This window comes from Crotalus tigris, unplaced genomic scaffold, assembly GCF_016545835.1.
Source record: "Crotalus tigris isolate CLP2741 ecotype Arizona unplaced genomic scaffold, ASM1654583v1 scf7180000023654.2194447, whole genome shotgun sequence".
In the NCBI taxonomy this organism is placed as follows: Eukaryota; Metazoa; Chordata; class Lepidosauria; order Squamata; family Viperidae; genus Crotalus; species Crotalus tigris.
Window position 1 is genome coordinate 576,588 of NW_024100101.1, and position 21,510 is coordinate 598,097.

Here is a 21,510-nt window from a genome sequence, read left to right on the forward strand (position 1 = left end):
TCTTTCAGTCTGATGAGGCATATATAATTCTCAGGAGCAAACAACCCAAAACAGTTCTGCTATCATTTGCAAAACATTATAGGAAAATATATGCAAATCTCCATGCAAATTAGCCTTGAAAATGGCAGGATGAAAGCCTCCCCTTGCTGAGAGAGATTTACTTCCCCTACTGCTTTGCACCGATGCTCTCACGATTCTGGCGGGTAAGAGAGCAGACTATTGTCCATGGAAGATGTTGCTTCCCCTGTCAAGTTATGAGCAAAGAGATGGATTGACAGAAGCTCCACTTTGCAATAAAAGAATCAGATGATGGTTCTCTCGGAAATAAATTAAGGCACACATCAGGAAAAAAGTGTCCCTGCAATCAGGTTCCTTTGTATGGCCTGTTAACAGGATTGTATAACTTTGTACATGTTTCTCTTCATACATTCTTTCTTTTTCCTCTTGGATCTCTGTATTGTAAACCCATTAAACGTTTTTAAAAAGACTGAATAACTTGTCAGCACCACACCCCAAACCTTTGAGATATGGCAAGATATGAATTCATGAATATATCAAAGAGATTCTAAGTCAATCTTGAAGCCAAAGTAAAGACAACTATAGACTCTATACTGACCCTACATGACACCAGTTCAAACATTTTTTAAAAGACTGAATAACTTGTCAGCACCACACCCCAAACCTTTGGGATTCTTTGGGATATGGCGAGATATTAATATGAAAGAAAAATAGCAATAAAGGCAGAACTAAGTGTCTTCTGTTATGTGTCACCTACGAACCAGGTGGCTTCTAAGCCAGAAGCTGTGGAAGCTCATACCTGTGATGAAATAACTAAGTTCAGCATTGAGGCCCATATCCGTGTCAGTACAATTCAGACGGACCACTTTGAAGTCGCGTGGTACATTTTCCAGAAGTGACACATTGTAAACAGCTGGGAAGAAGGTAGGGTTTTCATCATTCACATCTAAAACTGTAAGAGAGAATTTGATCAAAGTTCATTCTGGGGCGCTGTGGAAGTACTCTCTGTCTTCCTTAAAGAACCTACAACCAGCTACACAGCCGTTACCACCAGTTACTTTTTTAGGTAGGTATGTCTTTATTATTTTTTTATGGACAAAGACCAAGAAAGTGGCTGCAACAATATATAAAAGCAAGCTAAATTAAAGGAAGAACAGATGTGTGGACTTATAGCTCCCCAAATTCCCCAGGTAGCATGTATCTTAAAGTTGCTAGGTTTGAAAAACGCTCAGCTGGAGGGCTGAAAGGAGAAAGAGAGGGAATGAACTGACAAAGATTGCAGTCTTTTAGGCCAGGGGTCCTCAAACTTAGCCACTTTAAGACTTGTGGATTCAACTCCCAGAATTCCCCAGCCAGCCATACTGGCTGAGGAATTCTGGAGTTGAAGTCCACAAGTCTTAAAGTGGTCATTTTGAGGACCCCTGTTTTAGTCCATTAAACTGTTTGGCTGCACTAGAATTTCTGGAGTGAGAGAGTGAGCTAGAAAGAAATGGGAAGTTGGAAAATAAATAGGAAATAAAATAGGAAAACATAATAAACATTTATATTAGTAATAACTCAGATAGAAAATGATATACTATATATGATTACGATATAATATATATTATTCCAGATGTTGGAGACAGTATGGTGTAGTGGTTTTGATGCTGGACTAGAAAGTGGAAGACCTAATCCAGTGATGACGAACCTTTTAGAGACCAAGTGTCCAAACTGCAACCCAAAACCCACTTATATATCGTCGGGTGCCAGGTGAGCGTGGCACATTGGGTGGGTGTGGCCCATTGGGTGGGCATGGCTGCGGTGGTAATGGCAGACTGGATGGGACTAAAAAGTTCAATCAATCAATTCCAACTTTGCGAGATCTTTTTTTTCCCTGCAAGAAGTTGAAATTGATTGATTGATTGATTGAACCTTTTTTTTTCTTTTTTGTACACGGCAGCAGAGGCCTAAAGCGAAAAGGTTTTATAAAACCCAGCTGAAGGCCTAGGACTGGGGCGACGACATGAGTGCCCACAGAGAGGGCTCTGCGAGCCACCTGTGGCAGGCGTGCCATAGGTTCGCCACCACGGACCTAGTCCGTCGTTAAGCACAGAAGTTGGCTGGGTAAGTTTGGGCCAGTTACTCACTCTCGGCCCAACCCATAACTCAAGGTGATTATCCTGTGAAAAATAGAAAGAGGAAACATTATGAATACCACCCTGAATTGCGAAAAATAAAGGTAAGATAGAAATTTAACCCATAAATGCAAAGAAATTCTTCCTTTCTGGAATGGTCTGGAGTAACTTCCTGCCATAATTTAAACTGGTGTTTCTCAACCTAAGCAATTTTAAAATATGTGGACTTCAGCTCCCAGAATTCCCTGACCAGCATAAAGTCCACATATCTTAAAGTTGTCAAGTCTGTGAAACACTGATTTGTATGATTTTGTTATTCATATCCAGGTTAACTCGGGATACATGGCGGATTTTGTTTCTCCAAGTCTGGCCTTATTTGGGCCAACTGAGAAGGCACTAACTCATAGGTGATGCTCTACTGCAGACATGTCAAACACAAGGCCTGGGGGCCAGATGCAGGCCGCAAAGTGGTTTCATGTGGCCCCCGAAGCCATCCTGGAAACAGTGAGGGAATGGCTGCCTTGGCCCTGGCCCAGGCTGGCCGGGAGCCAATGTACAATTTTGTGGTGGCCATCTATGCTGCTCCTCGAAGCACGAATCTGAAAACACCAGCCTGAAGATGACGAATGGGACTTTGTCGAAACGTCGCCAAGACACTTCCAATTTTACGTGGGAGAAAGCCCGAATAACCAAAGACATATATATATACATACATACACACATATATGTTATATATACATAATATATTAAAGGTGTATGTGTGTGTGTGTGTGTGTGTGTGTATATACATACATACATATATATATATATGGCAAAAAAGGATATATGCAATGTTATCTTCATTTTAGATGTCAAAAGGGTCTCTCTCTGTCTCTCTCTCCCTCTCCTTCTCTCTCTTTCTGCCCTTGGTCTGCCAGTCCTCTTCCCCCACTCTCTCTCTATCTCTCTCTCTCTCCCCCCCCCTCTCTTTTTTCCTCTCTCTCTCTCTCCACCCCTCTCTCCCTCTCTCCGATCTTCTGCTCACCTGGCAAGCTGGCTTCAAGCTGTTGTCCAACAAGCTCAGGGGTAGGCTCTTTTATGACTCATGGACTTCAACTCCCAGAATTCCTGAGTCAGCATAGCTGGGCTAGCTAGCTCTCTCCTGCCCTTCCTGCTTCCTGCAGAGACGCAGCAAAGGGAGGAGCCCCGCCCAAAAAGCTTTTCAGCTTTTCACACACACACACACACACACACACACACACACAAACACAAACACAAACAGAGAGAGACAGAGAGAGAAGCAGGGAAGCGCAAGTGCCTCTCTCTGCAAATGGCAGAGGAGGCTGGGAACCACAGGGGAAGGCTCAAAGAGCCGCATGTGGCTCCAGAGCTGCAAGTTTCCGACTTGTGCCCTTGGGGAAGTGGGCCTGGGCTTGGTGCCACAGGTGCTCGAGGCCCAGGCTGGGCATTTGACCTCTGCTGCCCAGGGCTCCAGGCAGCCCACACCACCATCCGGTCTCCCCCGCGTGGCCTGAGAGGAACAGTGAGGCTCCTCCAGTGAACCATGCCTTGGCACTTGCCGTTCTCATACCCCCTTCTGCCAGAGACCCTCAGATCTGTCCCACTCCTGCCCAGGCCCCCTTGACATGAATGATATAGAGCTGGCCACGTCCACTCAGTAGGCCTCACCCATTCCATCCATGCCCACCCAATAGGCTGCACCCACCCTGGCCACACCCATCCATCCCCCCTGAGGGCAACCGCAATGCTTATGCAGCCCTCAATGAAATTGAGTTTGACACTCCTGATCTACTGACTCAACTAATGCACTGAAAATGATTTAGAGCTATTAGAACAAGAACGAAATCCCTGTGCAAGCTTTGGAGAATCACCCTCCCCACTCACTCATGCATATTTAAAATATGATATAGTCGTGATATTGAGCCAGCCTTCAGAGTGCTTCAGTCCATCAATCACCTCTGACTGTGAGGGTGCTAGTAGAACTTTTGGATGGTTCCCCTGCATCGCTTGCTACTACCCTCAAGTAGTATTCAGCAATTCTTTCCCTGTCTAGAATAGTGGTGGAGTTGATAAGACCAGTCTTGCTGTTGACGACAAAGTCCATCCTAGGCATGCCCACCTGCATGCGATATGTCACTTGGCCATTCAAGTCCTTGTCAAGATCTATGGCCACCACCTAGGACACAAAGCACAAGATTTTGAGGAACATATTCTGCTGAAAAGAAAACCACTTTTTTTAAAGTCTAAGCAATGTTAGCAATTTATTTTCTTGAGACATTGGTAGCAGTTCTCAACATTTTCTTTTATGAAGCCACTACACCAGCTTTGCATATTTTTTTTTAATGGGACATCATGGAAGCCAGCTGTTTCAAATACAGTGGTATTTCTGTGTTCATCATTAATTGGTTCTGGGAGGTGAGACAAGTACTAAAAATGATGATTACCAAACATGTAGCCCTTTGTTTAGGCTGAGAAGAACTTTCTATCTGTCCCTTTTCCTATGTTAGCAACTTTCCCGCATGGCCAATTTCCTGTCTATTCTCGATAACCGTCTCCCTCTTCCTGTCACAGCACATCAAGTACCAAACAAATGAGTACAACACATTTTGTTGTGTGTACAACAACATTTTCGCATCAAAAAGAGTCTAGTACAGGGGTGTCAAACTGCCGGCCCACGGGCCAGATGCATCATAGCAAAACCACATCCACCCCATTGCCGGCAATGGCAAAAAAGTCATGATACATTGCAACACGTCACGTGACATTGCGAGTTTGACATCCCTGGTCTAGTACCAAATTTGATGAGTTTTGAAGGAGTTAAGTACCAAGGTATCATTTTAATGTAATCTTGGCAAACAAGAGTGAACCTTGTCTATCACTAGATATAAATTTCACTGCTCTTTTTAATAACTTGTCAGGCTAATTCACAGTATATTTGCTTGCATTAAGTCTAATAGTAACACTATTACATTCTTTTTATCTCTTCCCACCCACTCCTACTATAGCTGAATTTTGCATTACAAAGCTTAATGCAATGGTGTTCAAATAGTAGGCTGGGAAGCATGGAAGAGTGGCTTTTATAAATTATTATTGACATTTAAATCTCTTGCTTATTTTTAAATATAGGAAATAAATTTAAGCGTAAGTTAGATGATAATAAAAGACACAATTCAACTATGATAGGAAAGAGGATATTATCCAAAGCAAGGAAATGACAAAACAAACACAAAATCCTAGCAGTGTTGATTTCTAACATTTAGTCAGATTTTCCTGAATAAAGTTGAGAAACAATTTCTTAATCTATACTCCCTCTGGAGGGTGGACTAACTCCAGTGGATGAACTTAGCTTAGCTAAGACTAGTTTAGCCCACTATCCTAGTATTTCTCAATCTTAGCAATTTTAAACTCCCAGCATGCTGATGGGAAATTCTGGGAGTTGCAGTCCACACACCTTAAATTTGTTGAGGTTGTGAAACATTGTACTATCCAGCTGCTACTTCATCATTATCTTTAACTCTCCCAACTTCTTCCTGATGTTACCATACAAAATGGGAAGATAATATCAAAAGAAACAGCATCCGATCATTTAATTCTGAAAGGGAAGGGATGCCGTTTATAAAAAAAAATGTACAGGTAATCCTCAATTTACAACTATTTGTTTAATGATCACTTGAAATTACAACTAGAAAAAGTGACTTGTGACACTAGCATCCCTGCAGTCACATGATAAAAATCCTTGGCAACCATCATGGAAATAGGGTTGCAGTGTCCCAAGATCACGTGATTGCCATTTGCGACCTTCCCAGCTAGCTTCCAGGAAGCAAAATCAGTGGGTGAAGCTGGATTCACTTAATGACCATAGCAAAAAGGTTGTAAAATCAGACACGACACACTTAACAACCACCTTGCTTAGCAATGGAAATTCTGATCCCAGTTGTGGTTGTAAGTTGAGGACTACCTTGTAATCAAACTGCTGAGAAGGAAACGCCATGTGTCATCCCTATCACTAATCCGATTTTAACATAGATCAAACTATGCTCCTCAATCTTTTAGTTAGCATATACTTAAGATTAAAAATAAGACTCACCTGGAAGACAGATGACCCTGCTGGAAGACCCTCAGGAATCTCGGTGATAAAAGGCAAGTTCTGGAAGGTGGGATCATTGTCATTAAGGTCCAATAAGTTTACAAACACAGTTGCACTGCTTGTGGCCCGTAATGGTGGCCTTCCACCTGCAGGGGTCAGAAAAGTCACAAGACCAATCCCACCAGCATCTTTTCCATTGAAACCTGTCAAAGAGACTTTCTAGGACTGGGATTTTCAAACTTGGCTCTTTAATGACTTGTGGATTTCAACTTCCAGAATTCCTCAGCCATCATGCCTGGCTGAGGAATTCTGGGAGTTGAAGTCCACAAGTCATAAAAGGGCCACATTTGAAGACCTCTGTTCTAGGACATCGTCATAGTGAACCATCTTAAAATGAGGTGGAAATCTTCAAGGATTAGGTAGTCTTGGGAAATGTCAAAAATTACACTAGACCACAAAAGCAGAATTTAGAAATTAGCACTTTTAAAGAAATACCCATTTCAAAACCCTGTAATTTGTGAGAGAAAAGCCAAATTTGATCAACAATATAAAATATATACAATGTCAAAGTAAGTCCTAGCAAAAACCATAATGAAGCAGCTAACATAACTTAAACGTACGATCAGTGACAGAGACCACAATCTTCCTCATGAGCTCAGCTTCTTGGGGGTTTGGATTTTCTCGATCCAACACAACCCCTGTTGTCCGAATCTTCCCCGTGGTGCTATTAAGACTGTAAAACTTATTTGGTGGTCTGATGCTGTAGACAAGGGAGCCATTTTCTGCGAGGTCTGGATCAAAAGCTACCACCTACAGAAATCGGAAAGATGTGCTTTATGGGTATATGAAGAAATTTTAAACAACCTTTTTTCATTTTTTGAGCATTTAATTCAATTATGAAATTGAAATGCTTAGGATACAAGCATCACTTGTAATCTCGTTGAAGCTGTAAAACTCAAATCTACCACATGCCTGGCTGAGGAATTCTGGGAGTTGAGGTCACAAGTCATAAAAGGGCCAAGTTTGAAGACTCCTGATCTAGTGGCTACCCAATCTATGCAATCTAGATCAGGAAACTCTATAATTAAAGAAAAAAAATGAAATTTCCTTCTACCTCATCACGTTCCTTCTGAAACTTGACAAAGCACAAATTTAAAGAGTTCAAGACCCTTGGGTGTTTGAGATGTATGACTAATTCATTGTCAGTCCAAAAACATTCCACAGCTATTCTTCTTTAATGGTTTTTCAATAGTGAGAAAATGATGTAAGAAGTATTGAAGAAAGATGGAATAATTATAAATGAAAGATGAGGACATCTAAGTCTTTCCTAGTAGTCTGTGATTGGAGTGAAGCAAATGCAGAATGAATGTTTTATCCACAAGAACCCTCACGTTATCAGGAAATATTTAAATACTTCTTTTGTGATTTTAAAGCAACAATGCTAAAAATTGGGAGAAGAGAAAATTCTACCAAGAATAAAAATCACAGCATTTTAGTATCAACTCATCTGACAAGAAACTGCTATTTGGATATTAAAGAGCATCCTTCAGTTATATATTGCAGTGTATTTAAATATTCATCAATTTGCACTAGCAGTGAGGACTAAACAAGCTTACCCATCAGGCAAAGAATTCCTGAACTGCTTTTTAGTGCAAATACATTCACAGCAGGTCCACTGTTGAAATTTCTACATGCATGATAGATCTAATATTATATTTGTGCAGATCTTCAGGAACAGTTTATATTAGAGAGTGTGGCAGCCTCACTCTGCTCTGAAATACAGCTGCTTCTTACAAGAAATGGTAAACTTCTCAAAAATGAAAATTAAGTCTCTCTTTGAAATAAATGAGTGCATTTTGTCTATTGATGTTTATTTTTAACTATGGTATCATCTTGGACAATTGGTTCCCTAAATTATATTCATAATGGGAGGTGTAAGTCCCAAATAACTGATCTCAGGGTGGATTTATTCGACCCATTATAGACTCAGGCTTGAGCCCAACAAGATGGTGTGCAGATATATGCAGCCTCATGGTGATACGAGCCTTTAAAGTTTTTAATTGATTTTTATTTTATCATTTGGGGTTTTTTTGTTTTTTAATATTTTGTGCACTGTCCAGAGTTATTGTTACACTATAGTCAGTGGTGGGATTCAGCCAGTTTGCACCAGTTTGGTAGAACTGGTAGCTATTTTTTTGTTGCCCAGGCCCAGAATGGACTTCCAGAAGCGGCATCCACACAGAGAACCGGCTGTTCACATATTTGAATCCTACCACTGACTATACTGGCTACTTAAGTCTCTTAAAATGAACAAACAAGCCATTTTTTTATGGAGGTCTACATAGTGTTTTCCTTTACACACGTGTTTGTATTAAAGACATGCCAATCTTTTTTTTTAAAAAAAAAAAAACAAAACCAATGGTGTGGGAAGGCAGAGTTTTAAAACTAATAGTGGTTAGTTCACTAATGTAAAAATGAATGAATGAATGAATGAATGAATGAATGTATAAATCATTCTTTTTAAGAGCAGACCCATTGTGGCAGTCTGCTCATGAGCTTCCTGAGGCAGGCATATCCAGGAACTTCTCCCAACTGCCATGGCTACATCTTCCACCAGCTGTTTGAACCACAGGATTCCTCACATGTCAGAACGTTTTTTTTTTAAAGATTTTTTTTGTAAAAAAAACCCTGTCCCTGATTTAGATTTCACTGATTGCTCCTGATTTGGATTCCACTGATTTCTTATGTAATTCACATCAGCAAGGCCTACTTTTTATGATTTTTGGTTTACAGTGTCTTTCAAAGTTTACAGGGTTGCAGCTTCCTGATGATAAATTAATTTGCTCATCTCCCTGTAAATAAATTAAAAAATAATGCTTTCATTAGAGAATGGGGGTGAATAACAAATGAATACATTTCTTGTAAGAATTAAGAATGAAAAATCTTTATATATCATAATGATTCCCAAACTTTATACTAGATGACCTCCAAGGTTCCATTCCAACTTTATTATTATTTATTACTTTGTAGTTCTGCAAATGTGCTCTGGGGATTAAGAAGGCTGTAGAAAGCCTTGAAAGTGTCGGTCTGATCAGTTTATTTTTTTAAAAAATGAGTTCCCTATGGGGGAATCCAGACTTTGGGGACCCAGGTTTACCTCACTGGGGAGCTGTGCGACAAAACATGAAGAAAGAGAGCTAGTTGTATTACAGGTAGTCCTTGACTTACTACAGTTTGATTACTGATCATTTGAAGTTACAATGGCATTGAAAAAAATGACCAATGACCATTTTTCCACACTTATGGCTCCTGCGACATCCCCATGGTCATGTGATCAAAATTCAGATGCTTGGCAACTGGCATGTATTTATGACGGTTGCAGTGTCCTGGAGTCATGTGATCCCCTTTTGCCACCTTCTGACAAGCAAAGTCAATGGGGAAGCCAGATTCACTTAAAAGCTGTAGTGATTCACTTAATAGCTGTGGCAAGAAAGGTCATAACATTCAGCAAAACTCACTTAACAAATGTTTCACTTAGCAACAGAAATTTTGAGCTCAACTTTGTTCATAAATTGAGGACTACCTGAACATATATATATATATATATATATATATATATATATATATATATATATATATATATATGCAGGTCTTGGTTTATTCGGGTCTTTTCCCGTGTAAGATTGAGAGTAACTTGGCGACGTTTCGACGAGATCCCACTCGTCATCTTCAGGCTGGGGTCTTCGGCTTCGTGCTTGTGCGAGCAAAGTGTGCGGAGCTGCCGTCTCTTATATATATTGGTGAGGGTGTGTGGAGTGCTGGCTTAGTTACTGTAGGTGGATTGGTTGGCTGTTTCGTAACATCCTGACTAGTTGAGGTGCTAGCTGTGTGCCCATTAATCTTTTGTGTTGTAACAACCTGGGTAATGGGTTGTGTGATGACATCCTGAGATCTAGTATAATGATATCCTGAGTTCTGTGTTGCAACATCCTGGGTGGTTGGCTGCGTTGTAACATCCTGAGCTTTAGCGTTGTAACCTCCTGAGTTCTGTGGTGTGATATCCAGAGCAGAAGGCTGTGATGTGACATACCGGGTTTTGGTTTGGCTCCGATTTTGCGGTCTAGTTCTCTGTTCATGGCATGTGTCCATTTGCTTTGTGTGGGGGTTGGAGGGAGGTGCAGCAGCTGGTGATGTCATCGTGGTTTGGCTTCTGGATGGTGGTTGCATTTTGTCTGAGGGATGGGTTTGGGCACCTCAACTACTCAGGATGTTATGAAACAGCCAAACAATCCACAAACAATAACTCCTACACATCCAACCAATCCACCTACAGCAACTAAGCCAGCACTCCACACACTCCCACCAATATATATAGAGAGACGGCAGCTCCGATCACACTTTGCTCGCACAAGCATGAAGCCGAAGACCCCAGCCTGAAGATGACGAGTGGGACCTCGTCGAAACGTCACCAAGATACTCTCAATCTTACACGGGAAAAGATCCGAATACACCAAGACCTGCATACCTATACCCGTGAAAATCTACGAAAACAAACATATATATATATATATATATATATATATATATATATATATATATATATATGTTTGTTTTCTGAGGTTTTCGCGGGTGTTTGTATGTAGGTCTTTGGTTGTTTGGGTTTTCTCCCGCATAAAATTGGAAGTGTCTTGGTGACGTTTCGACGAAGTCCCATTCGTCATCTTCAGGCTGGTGTTTTCAGCTTCGTGCTTCGAGCAGCAATGTGTGGTCTTAGCTGTTTCTTCCTTTTAACTGCCAGTGGGGGTATGAACTGATTGGGTGGGAGCTTGGCTGTGTTCTGATTGGGTGGAGGTGTGTTCTGATTGGTTAGGGGCTTGGCTGTGCTCTGATTGGCTGGGGGGTTGGCTGTGCTCTGATTGGCTGGGGGGTTGGCTGTGCTCTGATTGGCTGGGGGAGTGTTCTGTTTGGTTGTGCTCAGGTTAGTCTGAGTTGCAGGGGGGTTTAAGATGGTGGGCTGCCTTGCTATTTTTTGGCTTCGCGTTCGTGGTCGTGCCTCATCTTCATGGAGGGTGTCAGTTTGCTTCATGTATGGATTGGAGGGGTTTAAAGTGGCTAATGATGCAGCTGTGGTCTGGCTTCTGGTTTATGGTTGTGCCTCATCATCAGTGTGGCTTTGGGTTTGCTTTTTGCGTGGATGTGTGGTGGTGACATCCTGTGTGGTTTTTGTGAGTGTGGGTCTGGTGTCATTTTTTGTGTTAGGGAGTCGTTTGTCAATAAGGGCGGGTTTCCAAATGGCTGGTAGGCGGGAGGTATCATCTCATTTGTTCATGCTGTGTGGGCGTTTTTCTATCTCGATGGCTTCTCTGATTATTCTGTTATTAAAATGTTCACTTTTGGCAATGGTTCTGGTATTTTTAAAGTCAATTTCATGTCCTGTGGCTTTAAGGTGTTGGACCAGGGAAGATGTTGGTTCCTCTTTTTTGACTGAGTTCTTATGTTCTTCAATGCGTGCACTTATTCTTCTGTTGGTTTGTCCGATGTATGTGTTGGGACAAGCAGTGCATGGGATTTCATATACTCCTTGATTTTCTAACTCAATTTTATCTTTGGGGTTTCTAAGGATGGTGGATATTTTTCTGTTTGTGCAGAATGCTGTTTTGATGTTGTGTTTATGGAGGATCTTACTGATTCTGTCTGTGGTGCCTTTTATGTATGGGAGGAGGGCTTTGCCGTTTTCTTGTTCTTTGTCTTGGATTTTAGTGGGGGTTTCTTTTTGGATTAGGTTTGTAATCTTATTTCTATGGAATCCATTGGATGTTAGTACATTGGTGAGAGTGTGTAGTTCGGGTTTTAGGTGTTGTTCGTCAGCTAAGCGTTTTGTTCTGGAGATGAGTGTCTTGGCTACGGAGTTGATCTGTGCTGGGTGGTGGTGTGAGAGAGCGTGCAGATAGCGGTTTGTGTGTGTTTTCTTCTGGTAGATGGTGTGTGCTAGGGAGCCATTGGATTTCTTGTAGACTAAGACATCCAGGAAGGAAAGTTGGTTATTAGCTTCTGTTTCCATGGTGAACTGTATTTTGGGGTGTAGGTTGTTGAGGTGTGTGAGGAAGTTGTCCAGAAAGAAAAACTGTGTGGCATGCCAGCAACTGGGCCACACAAACAAGCAAAGCCCCATCTGCAAGATGCATGCAGCACACAAAACCACCACCCCTCTGGTCTGCAGAAAAACCTCTCTCCACATAACCGGTCCCTGGTGCCCCAAAAGTTGGGGACCTCTGGTCTAACTCACATTTTTCTATCTTATCCAGTAGTAGACTGTAGTCTAAATCAGGGGTCCCCAACCCCTGGTCTGTGGACCAGTACTGGGTCACGGCATGCCAGCAACTGGTCTGCACAAACAAGGAAAACCCCATCCACAGGATGCAGGCAGCACACAAAAACCACACCCCCTCTGGTCCGCGGAAAAACCTCTCTCCACGTAACCGGTCCCTGGTGCCCAAAAGGTTGGGGACCTCTGCTGTAAAGCACTGTGAAGTGGTATACAAGTCTAAGTGCTATTGCCACTGCTATGCTTAACAAAGCTGAAGAACACAAAGAAATAGCAAGTGATATGAATAGACTGAAAAGAAATCACCCCAGTCTGAAAAAAATGGCTGGAATTTTAAATGTGATCTGGACTTCTAACGTGTTATATTAAGGACATGAAATCATGACATACATTACTCTATGTGCTGAATGTATGCTTCAAGTTGCAACTTCTGTTTTCCAATTGAAACAGAAGTTATAGCAGAATCAAGGCCAATGGTGTTTTCAAAAAGCAAATATTACTCCTAGAAGTGGAAGGAAGAAAACCTCAAAGGCCATTTGAGGTATCTGAGAGTTAATTTACAATGAGTGAACTTGGACTGGATACCTTTGCTATTTCCACACCTCCCCAGAAGATTAATGTTTCATTACGGGGTTTTTTTAAAAGCAGGGTCTTCCTGTTTGATGGTTTTGTGGATTCTCTTCACTTTCCCCTCATTTATTTTCTGTTTCACGCTGGTCATAAACCCGTCATTTTTCTCCCAGTGTGATGGAGAATAATTCTCCCTTCTCCCTCTCTTTTATTTTGCCAGTGGGATTTGAAGGGCTTTAAATCAATGCCTTTCAAAGAGGTCCTTGAAGGAGGTCGCAAACTAGGTTGAAAAAGTTGAAACTGGGCATTTTTTCAAACTTAAAAAACAACCACAACAGAACCCTAACACATGGATTTGCACACACAAAGGCCAGGAATGCTTGCAAAGTTGGGAGCTGTAAATGCAGTTCAAGGACTATGCATGCCTGTGATTTATGTTTATCCAACCACAGAGAATTGCCATAGAATTTGTAGAGCAGAAACTGGAGGTGAAGGAATTCTAGCCTTAGAGCAATAGCAATAGCACAGACTTATATATCACTTTGTAGGGCTTTTACAGCTCTCTCTAAGGAGTTTATAGAGTCAGCATATTGGCCCCAACAATCTGGGTCCTCATTTTACCGGAAGGACAGAAGGTTGAGTCAACCTTGAGAAAGTCAGGCTCGAACTCCTGGCAGTGGGCAGAATCAGCCTGCAATACTGCATTCTAACCACTGTGCCAATACAACTCCTTATGTTTTAGGATATTGCAAGAGTTGTGACTTTTTGTATGCCTTAATTGCTGTTGGCTGCAAGATTAAGTTCATGGAGACACTGGGAAAATTGGATGAACTTTAGGCTCCTCAATCTAACATACAGTAATCACTGAAAATAATGAACCTGCTGTTCAGGATATCTGATTCACCATTAACAATTTTCCACTGAGGAAATATGAAAAACTTTTAAGTGTCCTCTGTAAAAAGTGTGCCCACTTGATTCAATTGCAAGCATGAACTGGGCTATGTTTGGTTGCATTGGCATTCCAAATGATGTTTTTCTTGATGCCATACTTCCTGGACATGGGTGTTTATTACTGCACTGTGAAAAAGTAACACAAGAAACATTCTTCATATAAACTTTTTACAAAGGGCTTTAAAACTGACCTCTGCAGTTTCTTTTTATTGCAATTTGTTTTACAGTTTCTGTTTTTATAAATAAATAGTCTTCGTGGACAGTTACTTGTAAAGAACTTTACAAGATAATAAATTAGTTTTTAAATTAGTGTTTCTCAACCATTGCAACTTTAAGGTGCATGGACTTCAACTCCCAGAATTTCCTAGCCAGCCAGGTCTTTAAAGAAGTTATGTTTGAGAAAACATTGCATTAAATGTCAGAAAATCCAGTTATTACTTAAAACCACAGTGATTATTTTGCATCCAATCATATAAGGCTGCCTCCTAAAATTGATAGTTAAATGTCACGGGAGAAGTTCCATTTAACCCTTGGTGTTCCCCACTGAAATTTTTACAGCTCAAATAAAACAAAAAGACACAAAGGCATTCCTAACGTACAGTTGCAGCTCTAGAGTGAGATTTTAACCAGCTGGGTTACTTTCACTGCAATTGGATTTATTTCCTAGAAAATTTACTTAAGACTGCTAAAACCCAGCAGGACTCCTCCCACACTGATGTTCAGACATGCTGCTATTAAACTGCACAAACCATCAGAAGGAAACACTGAACAAACCAGCTGCAGCTACTACATCATATTCAGAAACAATAAACCAGGCTTGGCAATTTATAGCCTGCAGATGGCTTTTGAGAGGGAGGCAGTCCCTAGAGCAGGCCAACCTTTTTGGCTTGTTGGAGAAAGATTAAGCAAAAATAAGCAAAACTCTTGTAATGGAACGTTCTAAATATATGCAGGTATGGACCTCACTAAACAAAGGCAGCTCCCTCCATTCTCTTGTCCTCACTCCCAAATATAGAGAGCTATAGTGCTGTTTTTTTCCTTCCCTTCCCTTCCCTTCCCTATCCTATACTTTATGGATCCTGAAAGCTTTTTTGCAATCTAATAACTTAGTCACCCCATTGCTCCCTTCCTGTCATGAGACATCAATGTCCAAGAAGCAAATGAGATGCCGGAGGTGCCCGGGCTTCCTTGAATGGGTGTGTAGGTCTCAACATGGTGCCCCACAAAAGCAGCAGCAGAAAAAAAATCATTTGTCATATGGACAACAGAACTAGATAACATTCATAGTGGAAGTGGTACCTTAACAATATGAAGGGACAAATACTGGACTCAGGAATGAATTCATGAATATATCAAAGAGATTCTAAGTCAGGGGTCTTCAAACTTGGCCCTTTTATGACTTGTGGACTTCAACTCCCAGAATTCCTCAGTCAGTGTGCCTGGCTCAGGAATTCTGGGAGTTGAAGTCCACAAGTCATAAAAGGGCCAAGTTTGAAGACCCCTGTTCTAAGTCAATCTTGAAGCCAAAGTAAAGACCACTATAGACTCTATATTGGGCCTATATGTATGACATTAGTTCAAACATGTCTTTAGTGAAAAAGCTGGGACATGTGCTAATTATCTTTTCCCCATTAGCTCATTTTCTTTTGAAAACACTCTTCCTCTAAATGGACTTCTTGTGCAGTCCAAACAAGCATTTATAAATGTATACATTTTTTGGATTATGTAGTTAAAATATTTGCGGAATCCTATTTCAGTTATGTACTCCATACTTTCCCCTTTAATATTTTATAACTATGCTTTAAACATTTTAACCAATAAGGGCAAAGTTAAAGAGATCTAATAGGATTCACACTGTGATTTTTGCATATTAGAAACAAAAAGCTGCAGCACAGGAGAGTGTGTGTTATATACTTGAACGCTTACTGTTGTGACATCGGAGTTGGGAGGGGTCATTTCCACTAGGTTGATGAAATATGGCTCATCTTTCCATACAGGATAATTATCATTGATGTCCAGCAAAGTGATGTTTACCTGAAAAGAACCATAGTTGTATATTCACAAGTTTTTTCAGGTATTCCAATCAGATTCTCCCAGCACTATTATAGCACCTTTACAAACTTATTCTTCCTTGTTGATAGAGGAGGAGGTATTAGCTCTCCTCCTGTAACCTCTAAGCCAGGGGTCTTCAAACTTGGCCCTTTTATGACTTGTGGACTTTACTTTCCAGAATTCCTCAGCCAGTGTGCCTGGCTGAGGAATTCTGGGAGTTGAGGTCCACAAGTCATAAAAGGGCCAAGTTTGAAGACCCCTGCTCTAAGCCCTAACTCCAGGAAGGTTTTCAAAGTTCTCTGCTTAGCCTTTCTGACAATGTAATGTCAGTACCTCTATTGATGAATGCATGAGTCACAAAACAATTATTCTTGACTAATTTTTCTCTCACCGATCTCCCACACCGCTTCCATGATTGCCTCTTAGTTACACACAATATACTGAGAAGATATTCTTACTGTATTTGGAAATGAGTCTGTTAGTTTTAAAACTTCTATTTTCTTTCTATGCTTTGATTAAATCAGGAAGCTTAGATGAAGTTCATGTACAAAATAAGATTTTTAATAGTGAGATTTAGCACTGTGCTTTTTTTTTTTGTGCCTTTGCGTTAATCTGGACTCCTGGAAATTTCATAGAAAGAACCCAGTCAGGATCTTTTGGGCAAAATCTTAAAGATTTTTGGCTGTTGTCTCCTTTCTAAGGCTAAAAAAGGACAATTCACTCCAAGTCACCCAGCTGGCTTTCATTTTTAAGGAAGGATTAGAATTTGGGTTTTTCTGCTTGTAATTTAGCATCTTAACCAGCTGAAGCCCATTTTTAAATTTTGCTTTGCTCTTTTTTTCTAAGATTATTTGGGAATTTTAACAATCAGATAAACCAGTTAATGTCCAGTTTTAATAGAGAGGTCATCCACTCTCTTTAGCCTATGTATATAAATCAATAGTCAAGCTAAAATAACTTTCAGATAATATGCAAACTAAATATTTCTAATTTAAACTAAAAACCTATATCCATTTATTTGAGAGTCAGTTTCATTTGAACACAATTATCAATATGGTTTCCTCCCCTCATACTGTAACTATTTCATGACAGTGGATTTCAATAAAAAAGAGAAGCTACTAACAGCATTAAAAGTTGTAGGGAAGAGTATACAGGTAGCGCTTGATTTAAAACAGTTCATTTAGTGACCATTCAAAGTTTCAACACTGAAAAAAGTGATGTATGACTATTTTTCACACTTTGTGACCATTGTGGCCTCCCCCATGGTCACCAGATCAAAATTCAAATGTTTGGCAACTGAGTCATATTTATGACAGTTGCACTGTCTCGGGGTCATGTGATCACCTTTTGCGACCTTCTCACAAGCAGAGTCAATGGGGAAGCCAGATTCATTTAACAGCCGTGTTACTAGTTTGACAACTGCAGTGATTCACTAACAACTGTGGCAAGAAAGATTGTAAAATGGCAAAACTCACTTAACAAATGTATCACTTAGCAACAGAAATTTTTGGCTCAATTGTGGTCATAAGTCAAGGACAACCTATAGTCAGTCAACTAGATCAAAAACAGAAACAACCTGGAATTGAGGAGAAACTTCCTGACAGCTAGGACAATCAACCAGTGGAACAGCTTGTTTCCAGAAATCATGGGTGCTCCATCACTGGAGATTTTCAAGAAGAGACTAGACAATCACCTGTCTGAGATGTTCTCCTGCTTAAGCAAGGAGCTGGACTAGAAGACCTTCTATTCTATTCTATTCTATTCTATTCTATTCTACTCTACTCTACTCTACTCTACTCTACTCTATTCTAACAGGAGGTAACTGCTTCGACTGTACTATGTATCTGCTTTGGAGTCCAGGAAATTCATTATCACGAGTAGAAATGGAAAATGAATTACACTCAAGACACTCCGTGTCTACTGTTCCCATACCATTTGTCCTGTCTGAATTATTAGATGAGAATATTGGCCTGTTCATTGTAGAAAGTACTGTGGTACAGGGTAAGAACAACCTTTATTCCTCAGAATCATAATGCTGAAGCACAATAGATATAAATGCTATTTTAATTTGGGAGAACACAATGCACTCAGGAGGAATTCAACCAGCGCAGATATCTCAAAGTTAAACTGCTCACCAAAATGTGCATGCTGACATGGACAAATTCTTCTTTAATCCCTCAATCACTATAACAATATTGTAGCAAATGATAAATAGCCTTATTTAAACCAAGGGATTGGGGTCTTTTGATTTCTCAGGGTATGCACAAGTGAAACTCCCTCTTTAAATAGTCTTTCTGGCTGTGGGCAGTGATGAGCAAGAAAAAAGTGAATCTATTACTAGTTAGGGCCTTTCCAGCTATTCTTACTTTGGAAAGGTGGGACAGTCAGACATGAACTGAGGAGACAGATTTTAGTTCCCATTTGACCAGAAAGGGATGGATGATTCATTGTGGATGACTCTGTTTTTCCCTCTCAGCCCAATCTACCTTGCTGTGCCTGCAGGAATTAGAAATATCTGCAGGATCCTGTGCTTTCTATTTTAATGAGGTAAACCTCATCACATTATTGGAATATAAAGTCCAGTAGTATGTATAGTAGTCCTTGATTTATAACTGTTTAATGAGGATTCCAAGTTACGACAGCCTCAGAAGAAGTCATATAGAATAAGTCCTCAAAGATGTGACCATCACACCACCCCATAGTCGTATGATCACAATTTGGGCACTTGGCAAATGACTTGCATTTACAATAGTTGTGGTGTTTTGCAGTCATGAGATCACGACTTGCTGACCTTCCCAGCCAGCTTCTGACCAGCAAAGTCAGATGGGGAAGCTGGATTTGCTGAATGAAAGCAGTAAAAATGTTTGTAAAATAGGGCCCAGTCAAGTAATAACTTGCTTTATGACCGCACCAAATTAGAACAATGACCCAATTGTGGTCATACGTTGAGGACCACTCTGGTGGTAATGTCACAATATACAAGGTGTAACGGTATGTAGGAATGACTTTGGAAAAGAGGAGAAAGAGACACAGATTGGACAACTGTCATATAAAGACAATCTCAATCCACAAGAGGTGTGTGTGTATGCGTGTAAAACATTTCTGAAGAGACCTTTCTAGTTTTCTGGAGAGTAAAAGGACAGGAGGAGAAAAATTATATAACCTTACAATAAAAACAGTAGTCATAATCTAGGGCTAAATATCTCTCCTTACCAACACCAATTGAATCTGGCCCCCAAGGAAGGAGGAAAACAAAACAGAGGAGGAGATTGGAGAGCTATTTGTCCAGAATGGTAAAGGGTCTCCTGCTTGAGCAGGGGTTGTACTAGTAGTCCTCCAAGCTCCCTTCCAATTCTATTATTCTGTGTTCTATAACTGTGTTTCTTATCTGGACTACCTTGAAGGGCTAATACAAGGGGAAGTGTTTGCACTCTATTCACATATTGCTGCTTTTGTTGTTTGCTCTCTCCTCTATGGATGCTTCTGGTGGTCTAAATTTAGGGGAGGCCTCCATGTAAATGTCTTGAGTCACCCCATGCAAATAATAATAGTAAAAATAACAATAGTCACCACCACCAGAACACTGAATTGGCTTATGTCAGTGTTTGTCAGCTTCAACAACTTTATGATGTGTAGACTTCAACTCTTACAATTCTCCAGTCAGCATGTTGGAGCATTCATCATAGAACATAGACTAATATGGTTGGAAGGGACCTTGGAGATCTTCTAGTCCATTCCCCTGCTCATGGCAGAAGATCCTATATCACTCAGGACAAATCACTGTTGAATCTCTTCTTAAAAACTTCCAATGATGGAGCACCTATAGCTTCTGGAGGCAAGCTGTTCTACTGATTAATTGTTCTCACTGACAGGAAATTTCTCCTTAGTTCTAGGTTGCTTCTCTCCTTGACTAGTTTCTGTCCATTACATCAGGGGTCTTCAAACTCGGCCCTTTTATGACTCATGGACTTCAACTCCCAGAATTCCTCAGCCAGGCATGCTGGCTAAGGAATTCTGGGAGTTGAAGTCCATGAGTCATAAAAGGCCGAGTTTGAAGACCCCTGCATTACATCTTATCCTGCCCTCAGGTGCTATGGAGAAGAGGTCAACTTCTTCTTCCCTGTGATAGCCCCTCAAATACTGGATAGTACTATGTACTTGCTGAAGTTAAGAAACACTGCCTTATATGAACAAAGCATAAGAAACAGAGATTTATCATTAGCAGTTTTGCATTTCTTATTTCACCATATGATACTAATGTCTGTAGCTTTTACTGATACATGCTACCATGAAATGAAATAAAAATGAAAATGTTCACATTTTTCCGCACTTATTGCGTCTGCAGAATCTCGCCCCGCCGCCCTGTTTAGGGTGACCCGTTCCCTACTTAATGTTCGGGAAGCTGGGGAGCCCTTAGAGCAGTGGTTTTCAACCTGTGGGTTGGGACCCCATTTGGGGTCGAACGACCATTTCACGGGGGTCGCCAAACAAGGCTGTCCGCCATTTCCCCCCCTTTTCTTTGGCCATGCCCCTGGCACCCAGTGATGTATAAGTGGTTGGGGGTCACCACAACATGGGGAACTGTATTATGGGGTCGCAGCATTAGAAAGGTTGAGAACCACTGCCTTAGAGGATAGAGCGGAGGAATTTGTGCAATTCTTATCAGACAAAATCGCTCAGATTCGGACAGACCTAGACTCCGATTGGGCAGGGCCTTTCGAGATGACTGGGGCAGGTCTTAGCTCAGTTTTATGGGATGAATTTGAGTCTGTGACCGCTGAGGATGTTGACAGAGCAGTGGGAGCAATGAGTGCTCCACTTGTTTATTGGACCTGTGTCCTTCCTGGTTGGTCTCGGCTGCCAAGGAGGTGACACGAAGCTGGCTCCAGGTGTTGATCAACGCTTCGTTGAGGGAGGGGTCTTTTCCACAATCCCTGAAGGAGGCGGTTGTGAGGCCCCTGCTCAAGAAGCCTACCCTGGACCCGGCTGATTTAAATAACTTCCGTCCAGTCTCCAATCTCCCCTTTGTGGGGAAGGTTGTAGAGAGAGTGGTGGTGCTCCAGCTCCGACGGTCTCTGGATGAAGCGGATTATCTAGACCCTTTTCAATCTGGCTTCAGGCCCGGCTTCAGCACAGAAACCGCTTTGGTCGCGCTGATGGATGATCTCTGGCGGGCCCGAGACAGAGGTTATTCCTCTGTCTTGGTGCTACTTGACCTCTCAGCGGCCTTCGATACCATCGATCATGGTATCCTTTTGCGACGACTCGAAGGGGTGGGAGTGGGAGGCACCGTTTTACGGTGGTTCTCCTCCTACCTCTCTGGCCGGTCGCAATCGGTATTGGTGGGAGGGCAGAGGTCAACCCCGAGGCCCCTTGAATGCGGCGTGCCACAG

General features: G+C 41.3%; 1 protein-coding gene across 10 annotated transcripts in view; it reads right to left on the bottom strand.

Moving 5' to 3' along the window:
• The window catches only part of CDH23 (cadherin related 23), a 641,486-nt gene that overhangs the window by 177,935 nt on the left and 442,041 nt on the right, over nt 1-21,510 (bottom strand). For all 10 annotated transcript variants that reach the window (XR_005553851.1, XR_005553852.1, XM_039320524.1 and 7 more), the window contains 5 exons: nt 15,992-16,099; nt 6,840-7,029; nt 6,220-6,365; nt 4,089-4,308; nt 818-970 (listed from right to left, as the gene is read on the bottom strand). Coding sequence is in view for 8 of the 10 variants with exons in the window: in XM_039320524.1 (XP_039176458.1) it covers nt 818-970; nt 4,089-4,308; nt 6,220-6,365; nt 6,840-7,029; nt 15,992-16,099 (817 nt within the window). In the remaining 2 variants the exon portion in view is untranslated. The remainder of the gene's footprint in view (nt 1-817; nt 971-4,088; nt 4,309-6,219; nt 6,366-6,839; nt 7,030-15,991; nt 16,100-21,510) is intronic.